The 23,814-nt window shown below is 48.8% G+C and overlaps 2 protein-coding genes across 4 annotated transcripts in view; one reads left to right on the top strand and one right to left on the bottom strand.

Annotated features, from left to right (window-relative positions):
- Positions 1-3,443: 3,443 nt before the first annotated feature.
- Positions 3,444-4,864, bottom strand: LOC149871027 (ankyrin repeat domain-containing protein SOWAHB-like). Its single transcript, XM_090032024.1, has one exon. It carries the CDS (start codon positions 4,719-4,721, stop codon positions 3,570-3,572), a length of 1,152 nt encoding a protein of 383 aa, XP_089888150.1. The 5' UTR covers positions 4,722-4,864; the 3' UTR covers positions 3,444-3,569.
- Positions 4,865-5,703: 839 nt separating this feature from the next.
- LOC149871028 (septin-11) overlaps positions 5,704-23,814 on the top strand; it is a 120,319-nt gene continuing 102,208 nt past the window's right edge. Inside the window, exon 1 of one of the 3 annotated variants that reach the window (XM_090032017.1) lies at positions 5,704-5,922. In XM_090032017.1, the coding sequence (XP_089888143.1) occupies positions 5,842-5,922 (81 nt within the window). In that variant the 5' untranslated portion in view covers positions 5,704-5,841. The remainder of the gene's footprint in view (positions 5,923-23,814) is intronic. The other 2 variants (XM_090032018.1, XM_090032023.1) reach the window with 2 other exon arrangements.

A 23,814-nucleotide genomic window follows, 5' to 3' on the forward strand; every position in this document is an offset into this window, starting at 1 on the left:
TGAGGTATTTCTGTGGTGAGTGGCTCCAATTTCACTGGGACAGCCAGATAGAACAGTGACCACTTAGGACTGTTTGGAGCTAATCAACAGGGCAGCTGATAAGCTGTTTAAGAAGAGTTTGAAGTAATGGAGAGAGTCTATTGTTTGGCTGATCAGATGATAAATGCTGTTATCAGCCCCCTACTGGCTTGCTCTCCTGTCAGTTTGCTGCAGACAGTATAAAGAAGCAGGGAGGGAGATTGAAAAGCTCCCTATCATCAACAAATGCATGCATGGCATACTCCCACTTGCCACAAAGTGCTAGCGGGGGCTGGGGGCTGACAACACTCCCTCCCTTGAGCAGCAAGTGGGGAAAAGCCTGGGATGGTTCAAGCAAACCTTCCTAATCAGAGGTCCTGCCGGGGCCTGGCCACCCTCTCCCCCCCAAGCTCAGTACTATGCAACAGAACAGAGGGCTGCTCTTGCAACCTTGGCTTCTAGCCTGAGTCACTGCAGGCACATGCCTGAATTTCCTCAGTCCAGAGAAAATGTCTGTGCAGTTGCAAACTGATTCAATCTAGCCAGGTTAGACCAACCTGCAAAAATTGAATCAATTCAGGCTCAGGCTTTTTGAATGTCTTTCCCTAGCCTTTGTAAACCAAAGGTGTTGGGCACAGAGGTTTCTACCCTCCGTGCCACGCAGCTGGCCCCAAAGGACACATTTAGACATAAACCAGAGCTTCTCACTGGAAGAGGAAGCAGTTTAATAAACAGCAGAGAAAAACAAGGCTGGAATAAGGGGGAGTTAACACTAATAAGTTCCACTGTTTAGTTTCTCCCTTTTATGCCAGACAGAATTCTCAGGCCTCGATTAAAGACTGAGGTAAGTACACTTTCTTTTAGTAGTTCATGTTAGAAACATTATGTAAAGCAGTGATTCTCAACTATTTTAAATATCAGGTCACCTCAGAGAATGCCAGCTCTTACTTTTCACTCTTGTTTTACTACAAAAAAATAATGGAGCAATTTCTTCTGTTGCAAAGTAGTCCAGAAAGACCACAAGTCAGAAAGGTTTTTGGTACTGTGAATTCCTATTTGAAATATCTGGGTTTTTCTTTTTCATGTTTGCATACCTAACAGTGCTAACATTGCATGGCACTCTGCAGCACACTTCAAAGGCTCTCAAAGCACCCCCAGGGTGCTGCAGTGTCATGACTGAGAATCACTGATGTAAGGGTTTTGCCCCAGTTACGTTGCTGCCTAACACTGAAAACCTTTATGTATGTGCTTAAGGTATAGGGCTACTCTTGTGTATTCTGCTAAATCGGTTTGGTATGTGCTTGGAGGATCTGGGACCCAGGGCAACCCCTTCACTCTTGAAGCAATCACACTGAGTTCAATCCCCTTCCTCCCAGGTCCTCCTCCAGCATGCATCCATGAAGCAGGCAGGCAGAACCTATTGCTGGGGCTCCTGCCATAGGATGCACTCTGCCAAGCTCAGGTATTTGAATTTTTAGGAGATGAACCCAGGGTTAGAGGGTAGAACTGCTGCATAATCCCAAAGGCCAGTTGCTGGGGGAGCTGGCCCCACTAAGTCCGCACAAAGGTTGATTTGTAGCTCTTCTCCTGTTGCAACGCACCTGGTATGGCCTGGTATGGCCTTCTGCTTGCTTGGGGCTGCACAAGGACTCATTCCACAGAATGTAGGTGCAGATACCTCCTCAGGCCTACTCTCCCTATGGAGGTGTCCTGGAGAGCCTTAAGATAATTCTTTGTGCTTTGGTTGAATTTCATCTCCAGATGGAGAAGAGGGGAGGGAGTAAAGTATTAGTACAGATAAGGTTAATAAGCATTCTCCAGGTTTAATAAGCATCCCCAACACCTGTGGGAAGAGCAGGACTGTGGCAATGGCTTGGATTCCTTTCTGGAATGAACAGGTTATACCTTCAAGACCATGCACTCAATGTGCATGTCTCTGCAACACCCCTTCACAGGCAAAACCTCTGTGAGAACTGCTGCTGGCATGGTGCCCCTTAAGTCTCTGTGGCTTTAAGAGCTGGTCTGGCTCTCAATCTCCACATTAAAACCCCCTGAGATTAAAGGGAGCACTGTGACTGTCTAGTCCACTCCTGAAATTGAGCAATTAGCATGATGAACAAATAGTGCACAGATTGATTGAAATGCTCTGTGGTTGTTAAGAACAGTGTTTCATATCTCTGTACAAAAATTTCATATGGCTGCATAAAACATTCATATGGAACATTCTTAAAGTCTTTTTTAAAAGAGAGAGACAAGCAGCCAGTTGCTTTTAGGAATAAATTGCATGTGCAAATTGGGCAGACAGGCAGAAGGCATAACATGTAATAGAACCAACAAAACAGCCACTGGAAAACCAGCACATGGGTCTGCTTTTCTGCTGCTGTGGTATTAATATTGTGACATTAAAACCCTCAAAGAGTTATCAACCATGGATGAGAAAGAACATCTAATACCTTGCATTTGGGGACCAAACATCTTCCGGAATGAGAAAGATATCTATATTCATACTAACTAGCAGAAATGGGCATGACAAACAGGGACTAATACATGCAAGTGTATATTAACGTAGCAGCAATATTTTATATAAAGTCTTATTAACTTATCCCATTTACCCACAGAATTTTGTCTGCCTTTATTAACCTTATTCATTTAAAAATAAAAGGTTGTTCTAATAATATATATTATGCCTCAGTGAAAGTAGTGCCTTTTCCATTCACTCATTTAATCTTCACAGAACCAAAACAAGTCCTGGATTTTCAGAGCAATTTCAAAGACTGAGTCCCTAGAAAGCCTGGGGTGCACTTCCGGTTTCGCGGCTGGTGCTTCCATGGGGTGCACCCCCTACATGTCGCCAATGCCAAAAAGGCTGCACTCCCACACCCCTGTAATCTCTACTAGTCACAAGAGTGATACCAAGCAGAGGTACCCAGTACTTGGGGGTCCTCCCTGAAATGGATAAAACTGTTCACATGTCCATCATCTTAGGCCTCTGGGAAAAATAAAAGTTGGTGCCTACAGTGTCAAGGATACCCCAATCTCAGCCTTATGTCACTTGAGTGTCTGTCATTTTATAATGACAATATGTGCGTTCGAGTCACTAGCCTGATGATCTGTCTCTCCCCTCACTCCAAGAAGTGCTCTCTCATACAGCCCTTAGACCATGAAAGACAGGTCAGTGAGGGATGATTTGGGGCCTCTAACCTTTACTCCCTGTGGCCGAGCACACCTCTCATCACCTCAGCCTTCCAAGCAGGCCAGTGCTTGGAAGTACGTGCCCAGGAAGAAGAGTCATCGCCTCCTTTTCTAAGGCCAGTGGTCGGAGCTTGGAGCCAGGAAGAAGGTGAGGGGCGGGGGGGAGTCAGCACTCCAGGGCAGGAGTCTCCTGTGGCAGGGGGGTGCGAGGGCATTAGCCCGTGTCTCAGTGGGGAGGGTGGGGAATGCCCCGAATTACTCATGCAAGCAGTAGGTTGGCAAGAGGCCTGGCTAGTCCCCACAATGCATGCCTGGCACCCAGGCCTCCTCGGGCAGGCTCCGCTGCTGTGTGCTGTGGCTCAGTCACTGTACTCCTCCTTGTCCTGCAGGGCCAGGGGCCTGGGCACCACCAGGCGCGGGACGTGCGGCGGGCGCAGACAGGCGGCCAGGGAGGTTTTCCGGCTGAGGCCCCGGGCCACTTCCTGGCTCTTGGCCTTCCCGACGGCCAAGGCCTGCGTGGGGAAGATGGGGGTGCCCCGGGGAGCCGCCAGCAGGCGCCACGTGTCCCCGGAGGCGGCGCTGCCCAGGTACTGCCAGGGCCGGCGGCCGCTGCTGTCCCTGAGGTGCACCTTGGCGCGGAGCTGCAGCACCAGCAGCTCCACGGCCGCCTGCTGCCCGTGCATGGCCGCCAGGTGCAGCGGCGTGTAGCCGCAGCCCGAGCGGGCGTCGGGGTCGAGGGCTACGCCGGCCCGCCGCGCCGCGCCCACCAGGTCGTGCAGGGCGCGCAGGTCGCCGCGCTTGGCCAGCCAGTGCAGCGCCGTGTAGCCCGAGATGAAGTCCCTGCGCGCCGCCAGGCCCGGCTCCTCCTGCAGCAGCGCCCGCGCCGCCCGCCACGGCCCGCCGGCCACCCGCACCAGCCACGCGTGCTCCCGCCGCTCCAGCGGCACCCGGCGGCCGGGCGGCGGCTGCGCTGCGGGGCCGGCGACCGCTCCCCCGGGGCCCTCCCCGCGCCCGCCGACGGGCGCGGCCTCCCGGGGGGGCGAGCAGCTGCCGCTGCCGCTGTCGCTGTCGCTGCCGCCGCCGCCGCCGGCCTCCTCCACGAAGCCGGGCAGGTCCTGCAGGGAGAGCTGGCACCGGATGCTCCTGAACACGGGCGGCGCCGGCACCCGCCGCTCCTGCCGGCACTTGCAGCGCGGCCCGCCGGGCGGCCTGTCCCCGGCGCCCGCCGCCGGCTGCCCCGCGGGCGGCGGCTGCAGCTCCTCGCCCAGCAGGTCCCGGTAGCGCTTCCTGAGCACCACGCGGGTGCCCGCGCCGCCCGCGCCCCGCCGCACCGTGGCCACGGAGTTCACGAAGCCCTTGAACTGCTCCCGCTGCCGCTGCACCTGCTCGGCCGGCAGCGCCGGGTCCCGCAGGAAGCGCCTGAAGTGGCCCAGCAGGGCGGCGTTGCTCACCTCCCCGCCCGCCCGGCACAGGAAGTCCAGCAGGGCCTCCTGGCTCAGCTCCCCGGCCATGGTGCGTCCACACGTGCGTCCGAGCGACCCGCGCCTCTGTCCGCCGGCCCGGCCCGGCCCGGCCCGGCAGGCAGCTCCTCTCCTCTCCTCTCCTCCTCCCGGCCGCCGATCAAGTTCCTGGAGTCAGGTTCACCTGCGTCCCGCCCCCGTCCCCTCCCGCCCACTGCCAGGGAAGAGCCGGCCCGGGCCGGGGCTGGGCGAGAAGCGGGGACACATCCAAGAACCGACTCCCCCCGTGCCCCGCAGCCAGGCAGAGGCTTCCCCGCGCTCCCAGGACTCAGCCCGGAGTCCCGGACACGAAGGGAGGGGAAGGATGAGCTTCAACTTGTCGGCAGGTAAGCAGAGGCGCATACCAAGAGGGTGGATCAAAGAGAGCAGATTTTTCTCTCTAGAAGAGGAAAAAGGAGGGGGGCTTTCTCCTCCCTCCCCCTGCTACTCCCCCCACCAATGGAATTTCTTCCCCCTTTAAATTGTGCAGGATTTCCGTAGATTAAAGCAGCACTGACTAAAGGATTCAAAAGTCATGTAGCTTCTTGCTCTAGGTTTTTTTTTCCCCCGTTGTTTTTTTGTTGGTTTTTTACGAAACCCTGGTCTATACTGTAACGTGCACTTACTTCCCTGCTCAAGTTTGAATCCGGGATCCAAGCTTCTTGGCAGTCTGTGTCCCCGCCTCCGTGAGTGTTTCTGTCCCCTTGTTCATGAGAATCTATTTAAGGCTCTCTAAGCCAGTGGTCTCCAAAGTGGGGTGCGCGCACCCCCGAGACGATCTCAGGGGGTGCGCAAAGAAACTATTAGAACTTGTACTTTTATTTATTTTTTATCTAAAAAAATAAGGAAGAAATTAAGCTTTGCTAATATTTAATATACAGATTGATACTGGCGCCCTCACTCAGTCCATATGTTGGACGGTCATGTGTCACGTACGGTCTGTGAGGTATCCTGAGGGAAGACACGTTCGTTCGCTTTCAGTGTATTGCAACGTATTGCAGTTTACGTGTGCCTGGTTAAGAGGATTTACAGATTATATTATCTAGTTTTAACTAAACTAACCCTCACAAAATGGAGAAGTGGCTTAACAAGATTCCTGCGAAGAAACCGCAGATTGAAGAGAATACTAATAATGCAAGCACAAGCGAACAAGAAAATGGCAGAGCTGACACTTCTACTCCTAGTACGAGCTCTTCATCAGCCACGTTATGAGGTAAAAACAAAGACGATTTAATTTCTTTTTTTGTGTATGTTTTATAATGTACATAATATATTAGTACAGTAGTACATGTGTGCAATTTATAAATAAATAAATACACATATATTGCGGGTGCGTGCTCAAAAATTTTTTACTGATAGGGGTGCGCAAATATAAATATACATATATTGGGGGTGCATGCCCAAAAATTTTTTACTGATAGGGGTGCGCAATCAAAAAAGTTTGGAGACCACTGCTCTAAGCAAGCGTTTTGTCGGGGAGACATTGGTGCAGCTGAGTACCATTGGGGATGCATTTATTCTTGTGCAGAATTAGTAGTATCAGGGCTTAGGAGGCCTGCTTTTAAGTGGGAGCCACCAGCACAAGCTCTTAGCACCCAGGGTGGGACCCATGTATCCTTAAAATTGTGTATCCCACTGATGTCAGCAGTCACAGCAAACTGGCAAATTTCATGACAGGACTTAAGCTCAACTGTTTGCGCAATGAAACCAGAGAAATTGGCTGGGCCCAAAGCAGTGACAAATGCATACAGTCAAATACTTGAAATGCCAGTTTGAAGTGCATTTCTTTCACCCACTTCTCTCAGTTAGAGGTAGTTTAAGTGTCATTTATAACAGTCACAAGTACAACATTTTCAGAGAGGAACATGGGGGGTCTTCAGGCAGAGAATGTCAGCTCTAAGTTAGTTGACTGAGGATAACATGTAGATTTCTATTCTTCTTGATCCTGTTGTTATTTTTTTAATGCAAGCTTGTATTTTAAGGTGTGAGGAGAGAGAGCAAGAGACCCATTCCTAGTTATTTAATACTAAAAGCTTTCTTGTGGATGAACAGATGGGTTCCTAGGAATGTACAGAACAGTGAGAGCCAACCTGTTTGGCAGGGATCTAGGATCTAGAAAAAAAAGCCAATTTCAACAACCAGGACTAATTTTTAACACTGATTTTATGCCCCCCCGACTGACATCTGATACCTACAGGTAAACAACCGCTTTTGTTCCCTGAAACCCTTCAGATTTGCATTCCTGCAGAACAGCTTTCTAAAGACTGTTTTTTTTCATACCCGAGAGATTTCTGACCATCTGTCATCTCTCACCATTTTTCTTTTACCTGAGGAAGAACACGTGTGTCCAAATGTTTGCAAATAACTTTTTTGCAGCTAGTTAGTTGGTCTAATAAGATATTACCTGTACCCAAAGACTTTGCCAACCTGTTTGGTAGGCACATAAATTCAGCTCTTCATCTTCCCTGAGTGCCACTCCAATCCCCTTCCCTTGTCTGATCTGCTGCTCTGCTTTCTGCTCCCCACCCAGTCTCCCACACTACTTTCTGGCCCTACGTGCCCTGTGCTGCTTGTTCCTTCCCCAGTCTGCCACATGCCGCACACAGAGGCTGCCTATGCTGCTGAATATGAAAACTGTGAAAGCTTGGAACAGTATCTCTTGCACAAAAATGCAAGACGGTGGCTGGGGCAAGACTGCGTTGTGGTAACAAGACTGCCACAAGAAAATCAAACTCTGCTAATAACTTGCAACCCATTAGGTGTGGAGCATGAGGCATCCAATACCAGACCCATGCCATAAAATAATACAAGTGATGGTTAAAAGTGTTGGCAGAGACCTTCATCACATGCGTATGTCCAAGCTAAGGAAGCCAGAGAGAGAGGCTGAGCCAGTGTAACCAAAGAGGGCAAGGAAACTACATATGCATTTCAACTGAACTAGCAACTAAAGAAGATAAAAATCTAATTATACATTTCAAGCAAAACCTGTAAAAGGGTGCATTGAATGCAGAAAAAAAATGTCCTGTACATGACACGCTTACATTTCTCAAAATAGGCATCCAGTGTCTACGGCATTACTGATGTCTCAATCATTCAATGTAAGCCTGGAATTTTGTAAAGTAGACCACCGTATAAGCTATTACAAATTTGCCCCATTGATAAACAAATACCCAAAAACAGGTCCGGTAACCAGTGCCTCTAAGCATCCTGTTTGACCACTCCAGGCCCATCACATGTAATTGACCTTTAATTGCAGTGGCTGTGAGAACCACGAGTCTTCATACCTAGACAAATCCAAAAACAGGAACCAGGAAATTTAGCAATTGTAATATGATGGTCCCCCCCTTTTCATTCCTGTGTTGTTCAGACCTTAATTGACCAGCTATCAAAAAAAAAATGCTTTGAAGCTGTACAATTAAACAGTATAAAACAACACAGAACTGCCAGCAAGGTGTGTTCAGTTCAGGGAAGACCAATAAGTCATCCTGCCACCCAGCTGACAAGTGAAGGATCCATGCTGTAAGGCTGTACAAGAATTGCTTCCTGTCTGCATTGGGTAAAGATCTCTTTGCAGCTAAGACAATACAATGCCAACTTGTATTTGCCAGGGCTCTGTGTATGACTAATAACCCATTTTATATTGGGAAAGAGTCTTTTTCTGTCGTTTAGTTTTGTAGCTTGTTGGTAGTTATTAAAGCAAGCCTTTCCGCTATTCATCACCTGAGTGTTGTGTCAGTTTGTCAGAGTACTAGGTTTAAAAACCTGTTTTTAAGTGCAACAGTGTCACTTGTGGCATGCATGCTGTGGTGGCACAGTAGGGGGTATTACTACATGGAGACAGCCTTTTTTTTTTTTAAAGAATTTTTTTGTGTTCCAAGCCAAATAAAGTCCAAATCCATGAGTCAGTCCAGAACTATAAGTGGTCTTACAACCAGCAAATATCCTCCACGCCCACCAGGGGCTTTGGATACTTCCAAAGTCTTTTGGTAGGCATCCTATGTGCAGGCCCAAGCCCAGAGGCTTCGGGTTTGTGCTAGCTAACACAAACCCGGATATAGTGGGGCTCACTGAAATGTGGTGGGATTCAATCCATGACTGGGCAGTAAACATCAAGGGCTACAGACTATGCAGGGGGGACAGGATGGGGAGGAAAGGTGGGGGTGTGGTGCTCTATGTCAAAGAGCAATACACACCCTCAACAAACAGCACGGGCGGGGTCAGAGGAGAGGCAGACCGAAGTGCTCTGGGTTAGAATACAAGGGGGTCGGTGTGGGGGAAAGGGACTTAACAGTGGGTGTCTACTACAGATCACCCAACCAGGAGGAAGAGCTGGCCTGGGAATTCTCAGGTCAGCTCGTGGAGGCAGCTTAGTCAGGGAATGTGGTCATCATGGGTGACCTAAATTACCCAGACATCTGCTGGGAGGAGCTAGGTCTGACTGCTCACATAGGTTTCTAGCTGAGATACAGGACCTCCACCTAACCCAGGAGATGCACAGTCCCACCAGGAATGCTTTGCTGGACCTGGTCCTGGCTACAGGCAACGACCTGGTGAGGGGACTGTGGGTTCTCGATCACCTGGGTGACAGCGATCATCGCCTACTGGAATTCACCATCCAGCGCTGGGTGACAAAGGCGTGCAGCAAGGCAGCAGCCCTGGACTTCAGGATGGCCGATTTCAATGAATTAAGAAGATTAGCTGGAGAGGCACTGAGGTCCCAGAGGGGAGGGGTGTTGAGAGTCCAAGATGAGTTGTCGTTCCTTAAGGAGCCCAAAGAGCGACAATCCCAATGTGAGTCAAAGGGGGCAAGAGTGCTCAAAAGCCCCCAAGGCTCACCAAAGGCATTCAGGCTCATCTGAAAGCTAAAAAGGAGGAGTACACCCCATAAAACAGAGGGGCCATCACCAAGGAGGAGTTATACCTCCATTGCTCGAGACTGTATGGGGGCTGTTAGGAACCCTAAGGCAGAGATGGAATTGGGACTAGCGACCTGGATTAAAGACAACAAGAAGTCCTTTTTTTAAATACATATGGAGTAAAAAGAAGGCACCGGGTAACGTGGGGCCCCTACAGGACACGCTTGGCAATCTGGTGGTTGCACCAGATGATAAATCTGACCTCTTTAACAAATTCTTTGCCTCCATATTTCTGAGCAGGAACTGGGACATCCCCCCCACCAGAATCTCGGACGAACTCAGGAGAGGTGCAGCCAGGCCTAGGGTCAGAAAGGACCTGGTCAGGGAAATTCTGGTGGGACTGGACATCTTCAAATTGGCAGATGATCTCCACCCAAGGGTGCCAAGGGAATTGGCAGAGGATATTGTGGGATCTCTGGCACAGCTCTATGAGCACTCATGGTGCTCTGGAGAGGTGCCAGAGGATTGGAAAAGAGCCAGTGTGGTCCCCATTTTCAAAAAAGGGAGGAAGAAGGAACCAGGAAACTATAGGCCCATTAGTCTTACCTCAGTCGTGGGGAAGCTCTTTGAGAAAATCATCCAGGAGCACATCTGTGAGGGACCAGCAGGGGAGATTATGCTTAGGGGCAACCAACATGGGTTCATTCGAGGCAGGTCCTGTCAGACCAAACTGGTGGCCTTCTATGACCAGGTCACAAAACCCTTGGACACAGGTGTTGCAGTGGACATAGTCTTTCTGGACTTTAGGAAGGCCTTCAATACTGTCTCTCGCCCCATTCTCATCAAAAAATTAGGTGACTGTGGCATTGATGCCTACACAGTCAGATGGGTCACAAATTGGCTGGACGGCCACACTTAGAGAGTGGTGGTGGATGGGTCATTTTCAACCTAGAGGGATGTGGGCAGTGGGGTCCCCCAGGGCTCAGTCCTTGGGCCTGCGCTGTTCAACATCTTCATCAGCGACTTGGACAAAGGGGTGAAAAGCACCCTGTTCAGCTTCATGGATGACACTAAAAATGTGGGGAGAAGTGGGCATGTTAGAAGGAAGGGACAGGCTACAACTAGACCTTGACAGGTTACAGGGGTGGGCAGATAAGAATAGGATGGGTTTCAATACTGACAAGTGCAAGGCACTGCACCTCAGGAGGAAGAACCAGCAGCATACCTATAGGCTGGGGAACTCCCTTCTTATCAGTGCAGAGGCAGAAAAGGATCTTGGAGTCATTATTGATTCCAGGTTGAACACGGGCTGCTGATGTGGGGCCATGGTCAGGAAGGCTAACCTTACCTTGTCATGTATCCACAGATGCATCTCAAGCAGGTCCAAGGAGGTGATCCTCCCCCTCTATGCAGCACTGGTCAGGATGCAGTTGGAGTATTGCATCTAGGTCTGGACGCCGCTCTTCAGAAGGGATGTGGCCAGCATCGAGAGGGTGCAGAGGAGGGCCACTCGCATGATCAGGGGGCATCAGGGCAGACCCTATAAGGAGAGGCTACAAGACCTGAACCTGTTCAGCCTCCACAAGAGAAGGCTGAGAGGGGGTCTGGTGGCCATCTATAAACTTACCAAGGGGGACCAGCGGAGAATGGGAGAGACCCTGTTCCCCTGAGCACTACCAGGAGTAAATAGAAATAATGGCCGTAAGTTGACTGAGAGTAGATTCAGGCTAGACATCAGGAGGCGCTACTTCACAGTCAGGGTGGCTAGGACCTGGAACAAACTTCCAAGGGAAGTGGTGCTTGCTCCTACCCTGGGGGTCTTTAAAAGGAGGCTAGATAGACACCTTGCCAGGGTTGTTTGACTCCAGCATTCTTTCCTGTCCACGGCAGAGGGTCAGACTCGATGATCTGCTTAGGTCCCTTCCCGCTCAACCGACTATGGAGCTATGGATGACCCAAGTTTTGCCTGCCCTCAGCCATATGGCTGCAGGCACAAGCTAGGGAGGAGCCTTCCATTTCCATAAAGTGGGCTTTAAGCCCCAACATCTTGGTGGGCACTAAACCACAACAGAAGAACAGTTACCCCAGGAACATTTAAGGATAACTGCCTTCATGGACCCAGATACATGGTGTTTCCCCCACCTCACTGTGTCAGACCCAAAACCTCACTTAAAGGGTCCCCCTTGGGGAGCCTACAGCCAGCTGTCCCACTTCCTAGAGAACCCCCACTAGCCTGGGGTAAAGCTGTCACCACCCAGGCACTGGTTTCTGGCAGGCCTTTGTGCATCCTGGGGCACACAGACCCCATGAACCTAGAGCAAGTTTTCCCACAGTAATATTTCTGTGCACTTCTTTCAGCCTGAAGCATCCTAAGATAGCATTAGGAAGAACGGAAAGAAAATATAAAGAAAAGCTTCACTGGCCAGGTAGGGAGTAACCTGACTCCTTTATTGACTGGGGTGGGGGGATGGGAGGGAAGAGGGGGTTTGGACAAGGAAGTCAGAATACACTTTGAACAGACGAAAGCAACTTGAGTCTTTACAGAGATTGGATACAGGGACCCTTTTAAGATGTAATTTGTTTATACATAAGTCCTAACTTCTGGCAAGTTTCTAGCTTTCTACTTACAGAAATTATCAGGCCTCTGCCTGGGGTACTTGCTTGTAGTTTTCAAGATACCCACCCTGAAGAAAGAGTGCTCCCCCCTCCCCCTAGGAATTTTATCTGGCCAGGTTACCTGATTGACCCGCCTGATCCAAGAGGAGAGTAGTTACCTGGGCTGGCACAAGTGAGGGTCAGAGAGAGGGAGAGGGGATTTCTTCACGCATGCCACAGGTTGGCCACTCCTGGTATAGAGCTTCATAAAGTTCATGAGGCCATGCATGCTATCAATTGCAATAGAAACCTGAGAGCTAGCAGGAAAGGATGGAAAGCAAATTGCCAAAGCTGCTAGGTCAAGGTTTATAAAGAACCCACAAAATTCTCCCAGTAGGACTGGGACCCACCTATGGCTCTTGTCCAAAGTCGCACACTATCAGGGTGGGCCAGGCTGGGCCGAGCCAAGTCCATTCGGCATGTACACCCCCCACCCATGGGTGATGCAGCCCTGTGCCCTCACGGGGATGTTCCTGCAGCCAGGCCATGGCCCCGAAGGCCCATCTGGCTGCTACTGCCAGCACCGCAGGGTGCAGGTGAGGGGGGCAGGCATGTGGTGGCCCCTCTCAAGCTCCTCCACAAACCCCATGCTCCCATACTCACCCCACATCCCTCCATACCTCCACCACTCCCCCACCCCCTGGCATACATCCACAATCTCCCCACCCCCATGTCTCTGCTTACTTGGGACAGCGCCTGGGTCCAATCCACCACTGCAGCCTTGCCTCACTCCTATTTGCCCCAGAACACTAAGGCAGCATGCTGGGGCAACAGGAACACAATAGAGATGTTCTGGCCACATGCCAGAACATCTTTCTGGAGGATCCAGCCTCCAGTTGCCTCAGGGCATATTCCTGGACCATGCCCTGAGCTGTTTTTTTCTGTGGTTTTTTTTTTGGGGGGGGAGGGTTATGCCTGGATTTCCAGGTATCAAATTTAGAGCTGGTCCTGCAAATATGCAGCGCAGGGAACATTTTTTCATTCCCAGCATGTGCTTGTCTGGATGTGTCTTAGGTGTCTAGTAGTTGTGATGATAATATTTTTCAATTTTGTAAGGGCTACAGCAGCTACCTGCATGTGTAATCCATCTGTAGAATATCTGCTAGCTAGCTGCAAGGTTCTTTGGTAGATGGGATATCTTTTATTAGACCAACTGAGTAGTTGGAAAAAAGTTCTTTGCAAGCTTTCAGGCTTAATTACCCTTATCAGATATAGGGAGTCCCTGCTGTTCTGAGACTCCAAGGAATGAAAGAAACTAAAAGTGTGACAGGATGTCAGTGAGAATGTAAATAGGTGGAAATTAGGAAAGCAAAATGTAGAAAAGGGAAGGGAGGGGGGAAACGAGGGAGGCTCTACTATAGTAGTGTTCCAAGGCAGAAAAGAGGCTGTCTGAAAAAGTAAATAGCTGGAAATTAGGAAGACAAAGGGTACAAAAGGAAGGGAGGAGAGGAAAGGGGCACAGGAAGAAAAGCATAAAAGGTCTGGCAGGTACCTGGTGAATCAGATTTGGGCAGGTTGTAATGTGTCATAAATCCAATCTCTATATTGAGTCCATGATTTTTTGTATCCAGTAGATTTACGAAGTGAAGCTCATAGCTAGCTAGCTGAATGTTTATCTAGATGCTCAAAACCAGCAGCCTTTTTCAGCTGATAAATAACATTCAGGGAATGGAACTTCAGAATGACAAGTACAAACAACTCCATCAGATAAGTGCATTAGTTAGAGATGTTTCTGCAAAGAGGCTCAGATGTGAGTTGATTAACAATGTTAACATCCAAGAAGTAAATTAAATTAGGCCTCCCAGTTGGCTGATGGTTGGTTGTAAAGTACTCTTGGATCCTTCTGACTGAAATGAATGCAAGGTGGTGTTATCACTGCCTGGTTGAGTTGATAGGGGGATAAGTCATACTTCTTTTGGAAACTTTAGCAGCAGAAGCTGAATTGGTTTTTGGGCTGAAATCTAAAGGATCACAGACCTAAGAGATAGTGGTAGGGTTTTAAAAATTGCTCAAATCATGAAAAAACCAGCAAAAGGTCACTGCAAAGACCCCATGGGGCTCATGTTGAATTGCTTCAGTTTTAGGGTGGTATAATATGGGACTCAGTCCTGCAGGGTGCTCTGGTTTGTCTCAATAAATCACTTAAAAACAGATGTAGCTTTTCTCGCTGTCTGATCCAGTAAGATGGTTCATGCCATTATGCCCAAAGTAAAATTTGGAGTTGATTGGATTGAGTCAAAGCCACCAGTATCTTGTAGCATCAAAACTTCATCATGCAATAGGCATAAAGCTAGTCATGTAACGATTAACCAGGCCTTTAATCTTCAGACCCCTCAGAATACTTTTATGCTTATGTATAAGCAAGTTTCATTTTAGTATTGGTTAGTGTTAAGCAGCGAGTGCCATTTGCAGTGCTATCAGAACGTATTTTATAAGCTCATTTTGAGACACTTCTCTCCACAAAATCAATGTAAGCCCATGATTCTCAGCCTTTTGTGGGTCACCTGCCTCTTTTAATTTGCTATAGTGCTGTGCTCCATGTCACTACAACCACATGCAGTTCTCCAGCAACCTAAGAGGGACTACAAAATCATCTTCATTTCTTCTTCTTTCTCTCTTTTTTTTTCTGCATTATTTTTCTCCTTCTTTCTTCTGCTTTCCCATTGCTTCCTTGGACATTCCCTCCAGAACCGTGATTCTTAGCCAGGCTGCCTTCCACGGGTGATGCAGGGTGCCACACTATATTAGCATAGTCAGGTGTGCAAATGTGATTTACAAGAAGAATTCAAAAGATTACAAACAGGAATCTGTCAAAAACATTCTGCCCTGTTGTAATTTGTTCCGAGTTCTTCACAACAGAAGAATTGCTTTATGTTCTGTAGTCAAAAACTGAGACATGGCATTTTTCAAGGGATGCCGCGAGAACCACTGCCTTGGAAGTTCAATCAGGTGAGAAAGAAACACTGATATAAGGCATATGTCCTGTAACTTGGTCAATCTACAACTAGTGTCAGACACCAGGTTTGCCTTTTAAGTCCTGATTCTGCAAGCTATTCTGCCTGGAAGGCCCCTGTACATAGAGCACAAGTGACATTAGTAAGTAAGGTACAGGGGTCTGCAATTTACGTAAGAGGGGTCTTAGCCTATTTGCAGCTAAACCGAAGAATTAATTAGATGGCCTGGCAAGAAATAAAACAATTGGAATACATGGGTCTTATTCTTGCTTTTAGTAATGTTTAAAAGACCAGAGACTAAGAGGCACATTCTGTACCACCAATTAGGCACCCAGATAGATCCAGGCAGGTGCCAAGTGCAATTCTGTTTCATCCAGCTTGAGCTCCAGAAAATAAAATTAAAACCCCAAAACATTGACACATCTATTTTTGTAGCGAGCCACAGTTTCACCCGTAAGGAAAAAGAAAGGCTGAAACAAACATCACAAAAATGATGATTAGCAGGAGGTGATGATTAGCTGTTGTGTTAATGTGTTTTTTTTTCTCAGGGACAGGTAGGAGCCTATTTCTACTTATAGGTACCCTAAAGATGAAATAGGATCTGGCCCTGAATCTTCCCCTGTGTTTTGAAAGCTTCAAGAACTGAGGTGATGCTATAATCGCATCAGATTACAATCAATTAAAAACCATATATCTGAGCAGATTTCTGGGGATGGGAGAGACTCTGGTCTCTGGCACAAAGGAATGAAGACAATAAAGACAGAAGCAAACTTCATTTCTTTGCCAAGAAATGATAATGACTGATGTCTTAGTGAAATGTGATATAAGGAACTGATTTGAATTAGTATTAATCAAAAATGCCTAAAGTGAATCTTTAGATGTTGGTATTCACGATGGCTGGAAGTAACCGGGGCATCTCTTTTACTAAAAAATGTAGTCCTTAATCTTTATTACTATTATTTACTTGTACTACAGCAGTGATGGGCAATTATTTTGGCTGGAAGGCCATTTAAGGCATTTTGGTGCACTCTTGAGGGCTGGGGGAGGGGGTGCTGACCTCACCTTCAGCCCCCCATCACTGTTTATATCACCAGGTGGTGGTGGGGTGGGGGATGTCAGTTGATCCTATCCAGCTATGTCCAGCCTGCACCCGCCATCAGAGGTGCCAGACCAGGCAGGGTCTCCATGGAGATCAGCCTCAGCTCTCAACAGGCAGGTTATGCTTAGCTGGGCTGATGGGATGGGGCCACAGGTAGGCAGGGAGCAGCGTCCAGGAATGGAATGGGTCGATGGGCAGGGCCAAGGTCACAGGGTGGTGACAGCACAGGGCTGAGACCTGATCTGCTCATCGCACATCCCTGCAACGGGCGCTAGTTCTGTGGGCAGTGGCCAGCCCCTGCCTGCAGAACCTGCACCCATCACAGGTATGTGCAGGGAGCAGGGAATGGATCATGGCTGTACCCTGGGCCCTCGCCCTGCACTGTCACTACCTTATGATCCTGGCCCCAGCACTGGCCCTGACCCTGGTCCCGCCTACCTGTCTCTCTCCCAGATGCCACTCCCTATCTACCTGCAACCCCATCCCATTCACCCAGTTGAGTGTGCCCTGCTTTCAGGGGTCCCAGGCCCATCTCCATTGAAACCTCATCTGTCCACCCACTCCATCTAGTGCCCACAGTGATGGGTGCGGGCCAGACAGGCCAGAGTGCCCAGGGAACAGGGCTGAATCCAGTGGCTGCAACAGAGACACTGGCAGTGGCAGCTGGAGCATAAAGGTGAGAGTGAGCCACTGCCATGGCGGCTGCCTAGAAGCCAAGTCTAACTGCCATGCTGCCCCCACCCCACCACTGTACCACTCAGCCCAACAGACTTTATCTCCCAGCTTGCCTGAGAGCTGTACATAGGGATAGGGCAAGCAGCACCTCCACACCCAGTGGCAGTGGGACCAGCTGCACATGCCACAGCCTGAGCTGTCCCCTCTCACCTGTATTTTGCCCATCCCTATGTTATAGTAATACCTAGAGCAGTGATTTTCAACCAGGGTGCTGCCATATCCTTTGAAGGGTGCAGCAAAGTGTGAGGAGATAACCAGATAAGCTAGGCTGATAAGTGCAGGCTCAGGCTTGTTCCTGCCTGGACAATCCTTCACCCCTCTACCCAGTCCCTCAGCCAGGAGGTAACTAAAGTAATATATAAAGATATATCTTTAAATGGGTGCCATTCAATTCATGGAAGTTATGGAGGGATGCTTGAGGTCCAATGAAGGGTGCTTCAAGTCTGAAAAGGTTGAGAACCACTGCCTTAGAAGTTTAGATGAGATTAGCGCCCTCTTGTGCTAGGCACTGTACATATCCACAGTAAACAACAGCCCCCACCTCAAAGACTTGGAAATCTAAAAAGACAAAGCAGGGAAAGCAGAGTGGCACAGGGTGGGGGACTGGAAATGGTATATAACTCTCTCAACTTTACAGATGGGAAATGGAGGCACAGGGAGATTTAGGCTTTGATCTAAAGCAAATTTAAGTCAATAGAAATGGTAGTGCTAGAGTGATGTTGTAGCTACGATGGTCCAGGAATTATTCAAGATGCAAGGATTTTTAGGTGATATCTTTTATTGGACCAACTGTATAGTTGGGATAGATAACTCTATACAGTTGTTCCAATAAAAGGTATCTCTCTAAGAAATCCAGTCAGTAGAAAGTTATTGATTTAGAGTGAGCTTTGAATCAGGCCCAAGATAATGTGCCTGAAATCACAAAGCAAGGCAGTAGGCAGGGTAGAGAGTCACCTTTATAGACAAATTAAATAAAATATATATAAAGAGTACAAGTTTTCATAAGCCCAAGTTCAGTTCATCAGATGCTGTCACAAAGCAGATCCAGGTTTGAGCGCAGATGTCCTGAATCCTGGTCTGGTACCTTCACCCTAAAACAGCCCCTTGTTACTTCTTCCTAGAATACCACAGCCTGTATAATTAGGGACCTTTTTGTAGGCATTTAACTTGTAAAAGCCTAAGTCTACAGACATACAAAAAACTAGCACTCTTGGTTCCAAAATGATACCTTTTATTAGACCAACTGGAAAATGGCAAAAAAATGTGCTTTTCTGCATCTACGGAGTATTATGAACCATAAAGCGTGCATGGTCTTTACCAATATCATTCATGTTATGATGATAAATCACATATGCCTATTTTTAAGAAACTATAACAGACCTTGTGAATAACTATCAAAGTGAATCATTGTGTAAGCATTTTCCATGTTTGGTCTCAAGTAGACACAACCACACTAGTTGGGACTGACCTCTGTATGATTATGAAAACATATGGTTTAGCTGTGAACTGTCTGGTTTCACTGTTGTGTCTGTCTGTTCCTTTAGTAAGGCAAATGTAGCAAATCCATTGTAACTGTAACCCTGTTTCATTCAGGGTTACATTTGCAAGGATTTGGTTCATTGTATGCAGAGCTGCAGCAATGGGAAACAACTCCCCTTCTTTTACTGGCCAGAGGCAGAGATGGTATTTTAACTACTTTGTTCTTTGCCAAAGATGGTATTTAATTAAGTACTTTGCCAGAGATGGTCTTTTAAGTACTTTGTTAACACATAAGGGAATTTAGAAAGGTACTTTTTCAAAAGCAAATAGCCTGATTAAAGGGCAGCCAGAGCTCCTTATAGAACTTTAAAAGGAGGAAAGAAATGTCATTGCAGAACCCACATGTGGTTAACTGGAGTGTGGTGGTTAGGGAGCAAGCAAATGCCTGTTGCCACATCTCAAAGCAGGAGGTACTGTAGGAATGAAAAAATGTTCCCTGCACTGCATATTTGCAGCATGGACTCTAAATTTGATAGCAGGGAAATCCTGCTATTAAAAAAAAATGCTGAAAAAAATAGAGGCTGAGTCCTCCAGAGAGATGCTCCAGCACTTGCCAGAGTGTCTCTACCTGCTGTGTGCCCCTGCTGCTCCAGCATGCTGAGGCAGCATGCTGGAGCAAATAGGATTGGGGCAAGGCTGGCAGCAGTGGCCTGGACCCAGGCTCTGTCCCAGGTAAGTGGGGCTGTGGGGGGGGGAGGACTGTGCACCACTAGGGGTCTCTACCAAGAGTGGGCCACGAGCACCCGGATGGCTGCTGCTGCTGCAGGGGGGGATGTGCACCATGTGTGGGGGAGAGACCCACCCTCCTACATAGTCCCCCCAACACCCACAGCCCCTCCACAACCTCTCCACCCACAAACCCCACACCCACAAACTCCTGTACAAACCCCACACTACTCCCACAAACCTCATCTCCATGAAACCCCCACACCCACCTCCCCACACCAGTTCTCCCTCCCAAGCCCCACATTCCCCCCACCCCCACCCCAAAAATCTCACACCCTGCATGCCCAGTCACCAGACAGGATGGGACCTGCTGTCAGGAACTGTAGCTGCAGGGGCAACTGCCACACTGCTGCCCAGCCCTGCCCCATGCTGACAGTGGTACTGGGACATGCGGCACCAGCTTGGCAGGGTCTCCTGCTCCCAGAAACCACTTGGGGGATGCGATGGGCTGGGGGTAGAGGCGGAGGTGGCAGCAGAGGCGTGTGTGAGAGAGAGAAAGAGATGGGGGCTGGGGGAGTGCTCCAGGTAGGAAAGACCACCAGAGTTGGGCTTAAAGTCCCCCTGCCCCACTAGAGCAGCCTGTGCAGGGGAAGACTGGACTGGAATGAAAGGGGCTTGCCCAGCACAGCCCCTGAGCCCCAGTCGAGGACTTCCCAGAAATGGCATGGGGATTGCTAGGGCCTGGGCACAAGGGCAGGGTGCAGAACAGTAAGGCCTAAGAACTGCTAGGTACAGCTGGACCCATATCTTGGTGCTGGGATGGAGCTGCTGCTGGGAGGAAGCTAGTGGGGGGCAGGCAGGGGCTGTGGGTCAGGAGTGAGGGACATGGGTAGGGAACTGGTATCCCAGTGTTGCTTAGCACCCCACATCCTGGTGAGCAAAGGGGGCAGGAGCAGGTCTGATTTTTCTATCATCATAAAACTAAAAGCAAACACCAAAGTGTATAGATATTTACAATTCATTTTATTATGGTGATGAAGGCAATGGTAGGCTTCCAAATTGCTTTAAAATTGTAAATATATCCATTTCATAGATTTAATAGACATTAGAGCTGGAAGGGACCTTGCAAAGTCGTCAGGTCCAGCCCCCTGCCCAAAGGGCAGAAAGTCAGAAAATCATGACCCCCAAGGCTCTTTCGGTCATAGTGCTAGTGAGTGTAGCACTGCTGAGCCTATAGGTATGATGTGGGTTCTTTCTCCCAAGGTGGAGCACCTTGCATTTCTCTATGTTGAATATCATCAGGTTTTGATCTGCCCACCTTGAGAGCCTGTCCAGGTTGGCCTGAATCCCCAGCCTATCCTCTAGTGTGATTGCGCTTCCCCATAATTTGGTGTCTGCAAATTTAGTCAGTCTGCTTCTATCATCCAAATCCAGAACATTTATGAATATATTAAAGAGTACTGGTCTTAGTACTGAACCCTGGGGGACACCACTGGTCACCATGTACCATTCTGACTCAGTTCCATCGACTATCACTCTCTGGGTCCAACCACAGAGCCAGTTCCCCAGCCACTGGACTGTAAGGTTGTCAAGGCTGCAGTTCCCCAATTTTGCCATGAGGACATCATGGGAGACCAAGTCAAAGGCTTTTTTGAAATCCAAGTAAATGACATCAACCTTTCCTCCCCTGTCCACCTCATTATAGAAGGAAATGACCTCAACCATCTGGATGGAGGCCTCAGTGGTACCAGAGGGATAGGCTCCAGCTGCAGGAGGGGGATCTTCGGGGTGCAGTGTGTCACCACTATCACACAGGTAGTAGTCTGAGCTACTGCTGTGTTGACCCTTCTTTTCAGGATCACTGCCTAGAGCCTCATGCCCCTCCTGCTCACCCTCCTGTTCAAACTCCCATGCTAACTTGCGCACTGGAGCCCAACTGATCTCACTATATATAGAGGTGTTTCATTACAATCATGGAAGAACACAGATTTGGGGTATTTTAATAAGAGAATTTGGGTTTCTTATGAGAGAATTTGCAGGTTTTAACAGGGAACACCAGGATCACCTGCTGGTGAGGCAAGTGGCAAGACCTGGGCAGAGGAATCTGTCCAGGGCCAGCACTGGGGACCCAGTTGGAGGGCAGGCAGGGTGGCTGACCATTTGGGGCCACAAGGACATGCTTCAACAGTTAATAGTGGGCCACCACAATGAGCACATCTCCAGATGATAGCTGCCTAGATGGCAGAGTGAAGGAACCAGAAGATATGACAGAAGTGCCACATGAAGGCCAACTGTGCAGCTATGGCCCACTGGCAGCTGGCCCAGAGGTGCAGGCAGCTCTACTGAAGTACTCATACTACAGCCCAGGTAGCTGTGCAGTCTCCATCTGGGTCTGGCAGATGCACAGGTCACAGCCAGGCAGCAGCCTCTACTGCCAGACTCCTGCAGTGGGTAGAAGGTGCAGGGGCCATTTTAGGTTAGGGCTGCTTCAGCAGTCCAGCTGGGACAAGGAAGTAGTGTCCCCAGACACCAACTGGCTGGGCCTCAGAAGTTCCCTTTGCTACTCACCAGGGCATCTTTTCATACTGCTGGGGCCTCTACCTCCCCCAGTTTGCTCCAAAGTGGTACAATTTTTCCCACGCTGAAGTGCATGTTCAGGCATGTGTGCTAAGGGACAAATCCCTGGCACAAACTTATGCCACTGCTATTTGAGCTGCTGCAAGTGCACATGCCTGCATGTGTGGACATGTCCCTATTGTACTTACATTCATTCAGCTAGCTGATCTATGCTGTTAGATCTTGACATTATTGTAGCATCAGCCTGGATAATATAACAAATTGTATTACAGTATCATGAAAACAAGATTAATAAGGAGCATTTATAGAAAAAGTTCCCAAAATACAACACTGTTGCTAAAAAAGAGCTTGAAGCTTGCTACAGTAAAAGTTACAGCTTAGGGAACTTCTCAGAAATGTTCAGGACTCTATAGAGTCTGTCAAGCGTCTCTCCATGAAGCCATTCGGCTTCTAGCCATGGAAAAGGCGGAGGTATATGAGTCACCTCAGGATATGTATACATTTATGATATTTGATCTATAGCCTGTCCTTCCCAACAAATGCTCAAGGTCTCTTACAAAGGACTGAATAACTTATAAAAGAGGAAAAGGAAGATAAGGGTTTTATGTACAGATTCACCTATGCTGTTGTAGCAGCATCATGCAAATTTCTAGCTCAGATGGATGTAAAACAGGAGTGTGAGCACAGATCCCAGCTCCCCAGCCCCAGCACAGCTCCTTCTGACTGGAAGCTGTCCAGTGAGGAGCAAGGAGGCTGGGGAAAAGTGGTGCTGGCACTGCTTCCAGTTGTCTGGCCCTGGCACAAGTGTAGGCAACCCCCACTGTTGCTGACATGCCACTGAAGCCAACCAGCCCGTGCCTGAGTGGAGCCAGGTTGTTTGAGCTCACAGTTTGAAAAGGTTGTTAGCCTCTGAATTAATTTATAAGGTGCTGTTTTGCTCTGCTTTCTGTGCAAGTTACATGGTACGTGTCCTGCAAATGCTCCATACTGTGGTCCTGATCTAGCAAGAATCTTAAACACTACATGCTTAGTTTCAAGCATGCAGAAGCCAGTAGTGCTGCTTACATGCTGACAATCCAGTGAAAAAAATGCTTTGCTGGGTTGGGGCAAGAGTGTTTGATCATTTTCAGTGAGTGAGCCTTGGGGATCTTATCAGGCCTTTTTTTATGGTTGGACATTGGCAGGTTACAGGATGAACCAGATCCAAAGACATTATTTACTTATTTTTCCGAGAGTGTTTAAAAGCCGGGGGGGGGGGGCGGAAATTGATGAGGACAATTCTGTGAATGACACAAACCAGGTTCATTTGCAGCTTGGGAGACTACCAGGCAGTCGTGGGCTGCCATTCAAAAATTGCTCCAGCACATATTATGAAACCTCAATATTGAAATTGTGCATTTTGGACGAATCAATAGCTTCTAAAACAGCAGCAGGATCCAGCTGGGGTTCATCTCTGACATCACTTGACCCTAAGCTTTCAATGTTTTCTTTGTGGCTACTGAGCATTTCTGAATGCTTGGGTGTGGCTGCCACAATCCCAGTGAGCCAGATCTTAAAAATAAGTAAACAAAAAATGAGACAGGACCCATCCCAGTGAAACCCTTTGAAGCCTGAGAGAGGTCTAGCAATTCTCATCACCCGTCTTCCCTTTCTCTGTTTCTCCAGCCCCTGTCACATGCCATATATTACTGCTGGGGAAGGCCATTGGAGCAACCTTCCCAAGGAGGCACTCCCCTGTTTTGAGGGGCTTGGGGGCAGGATCCCCAACATATGGAGCATGATGGGAGTCCATGCCACTATGTGGAAGTGGCACCTTCCTTCTGTAACTGGTGCTAAGATTGGAAACTCTCTGGGGCAGGGGCAGGGTCTTCTCAGTTGCGTTCTTGCAGGTGGGGATGGGTGCAGGGTCTGGGCTCTGGGGCCTGTTGCAGGGTGGGGGGAGGCGAGGCTGGGAACGGAGCTGGGTTGGTACAGCCATGGAAGAGCAGGCCTGGAGAGGTGAGGATGGGGGCAAGGAAAGGCAG

This window comes from Crocodylus siamensis, chromosome 2 (genome assembly GCF_052110815.1).
Source record: "Crocodylus siamensis isolate JL-2025a chromosome 2, ASM5211081v1, whole genome shotgun sequence".
Classification (NCBI taxonomy): domain Eukaryota; kingdom Metazoa; phylum Chordata; order Crocodylia; family Crocodylidae; genus Crocodylus; species Crocodylus siamensis.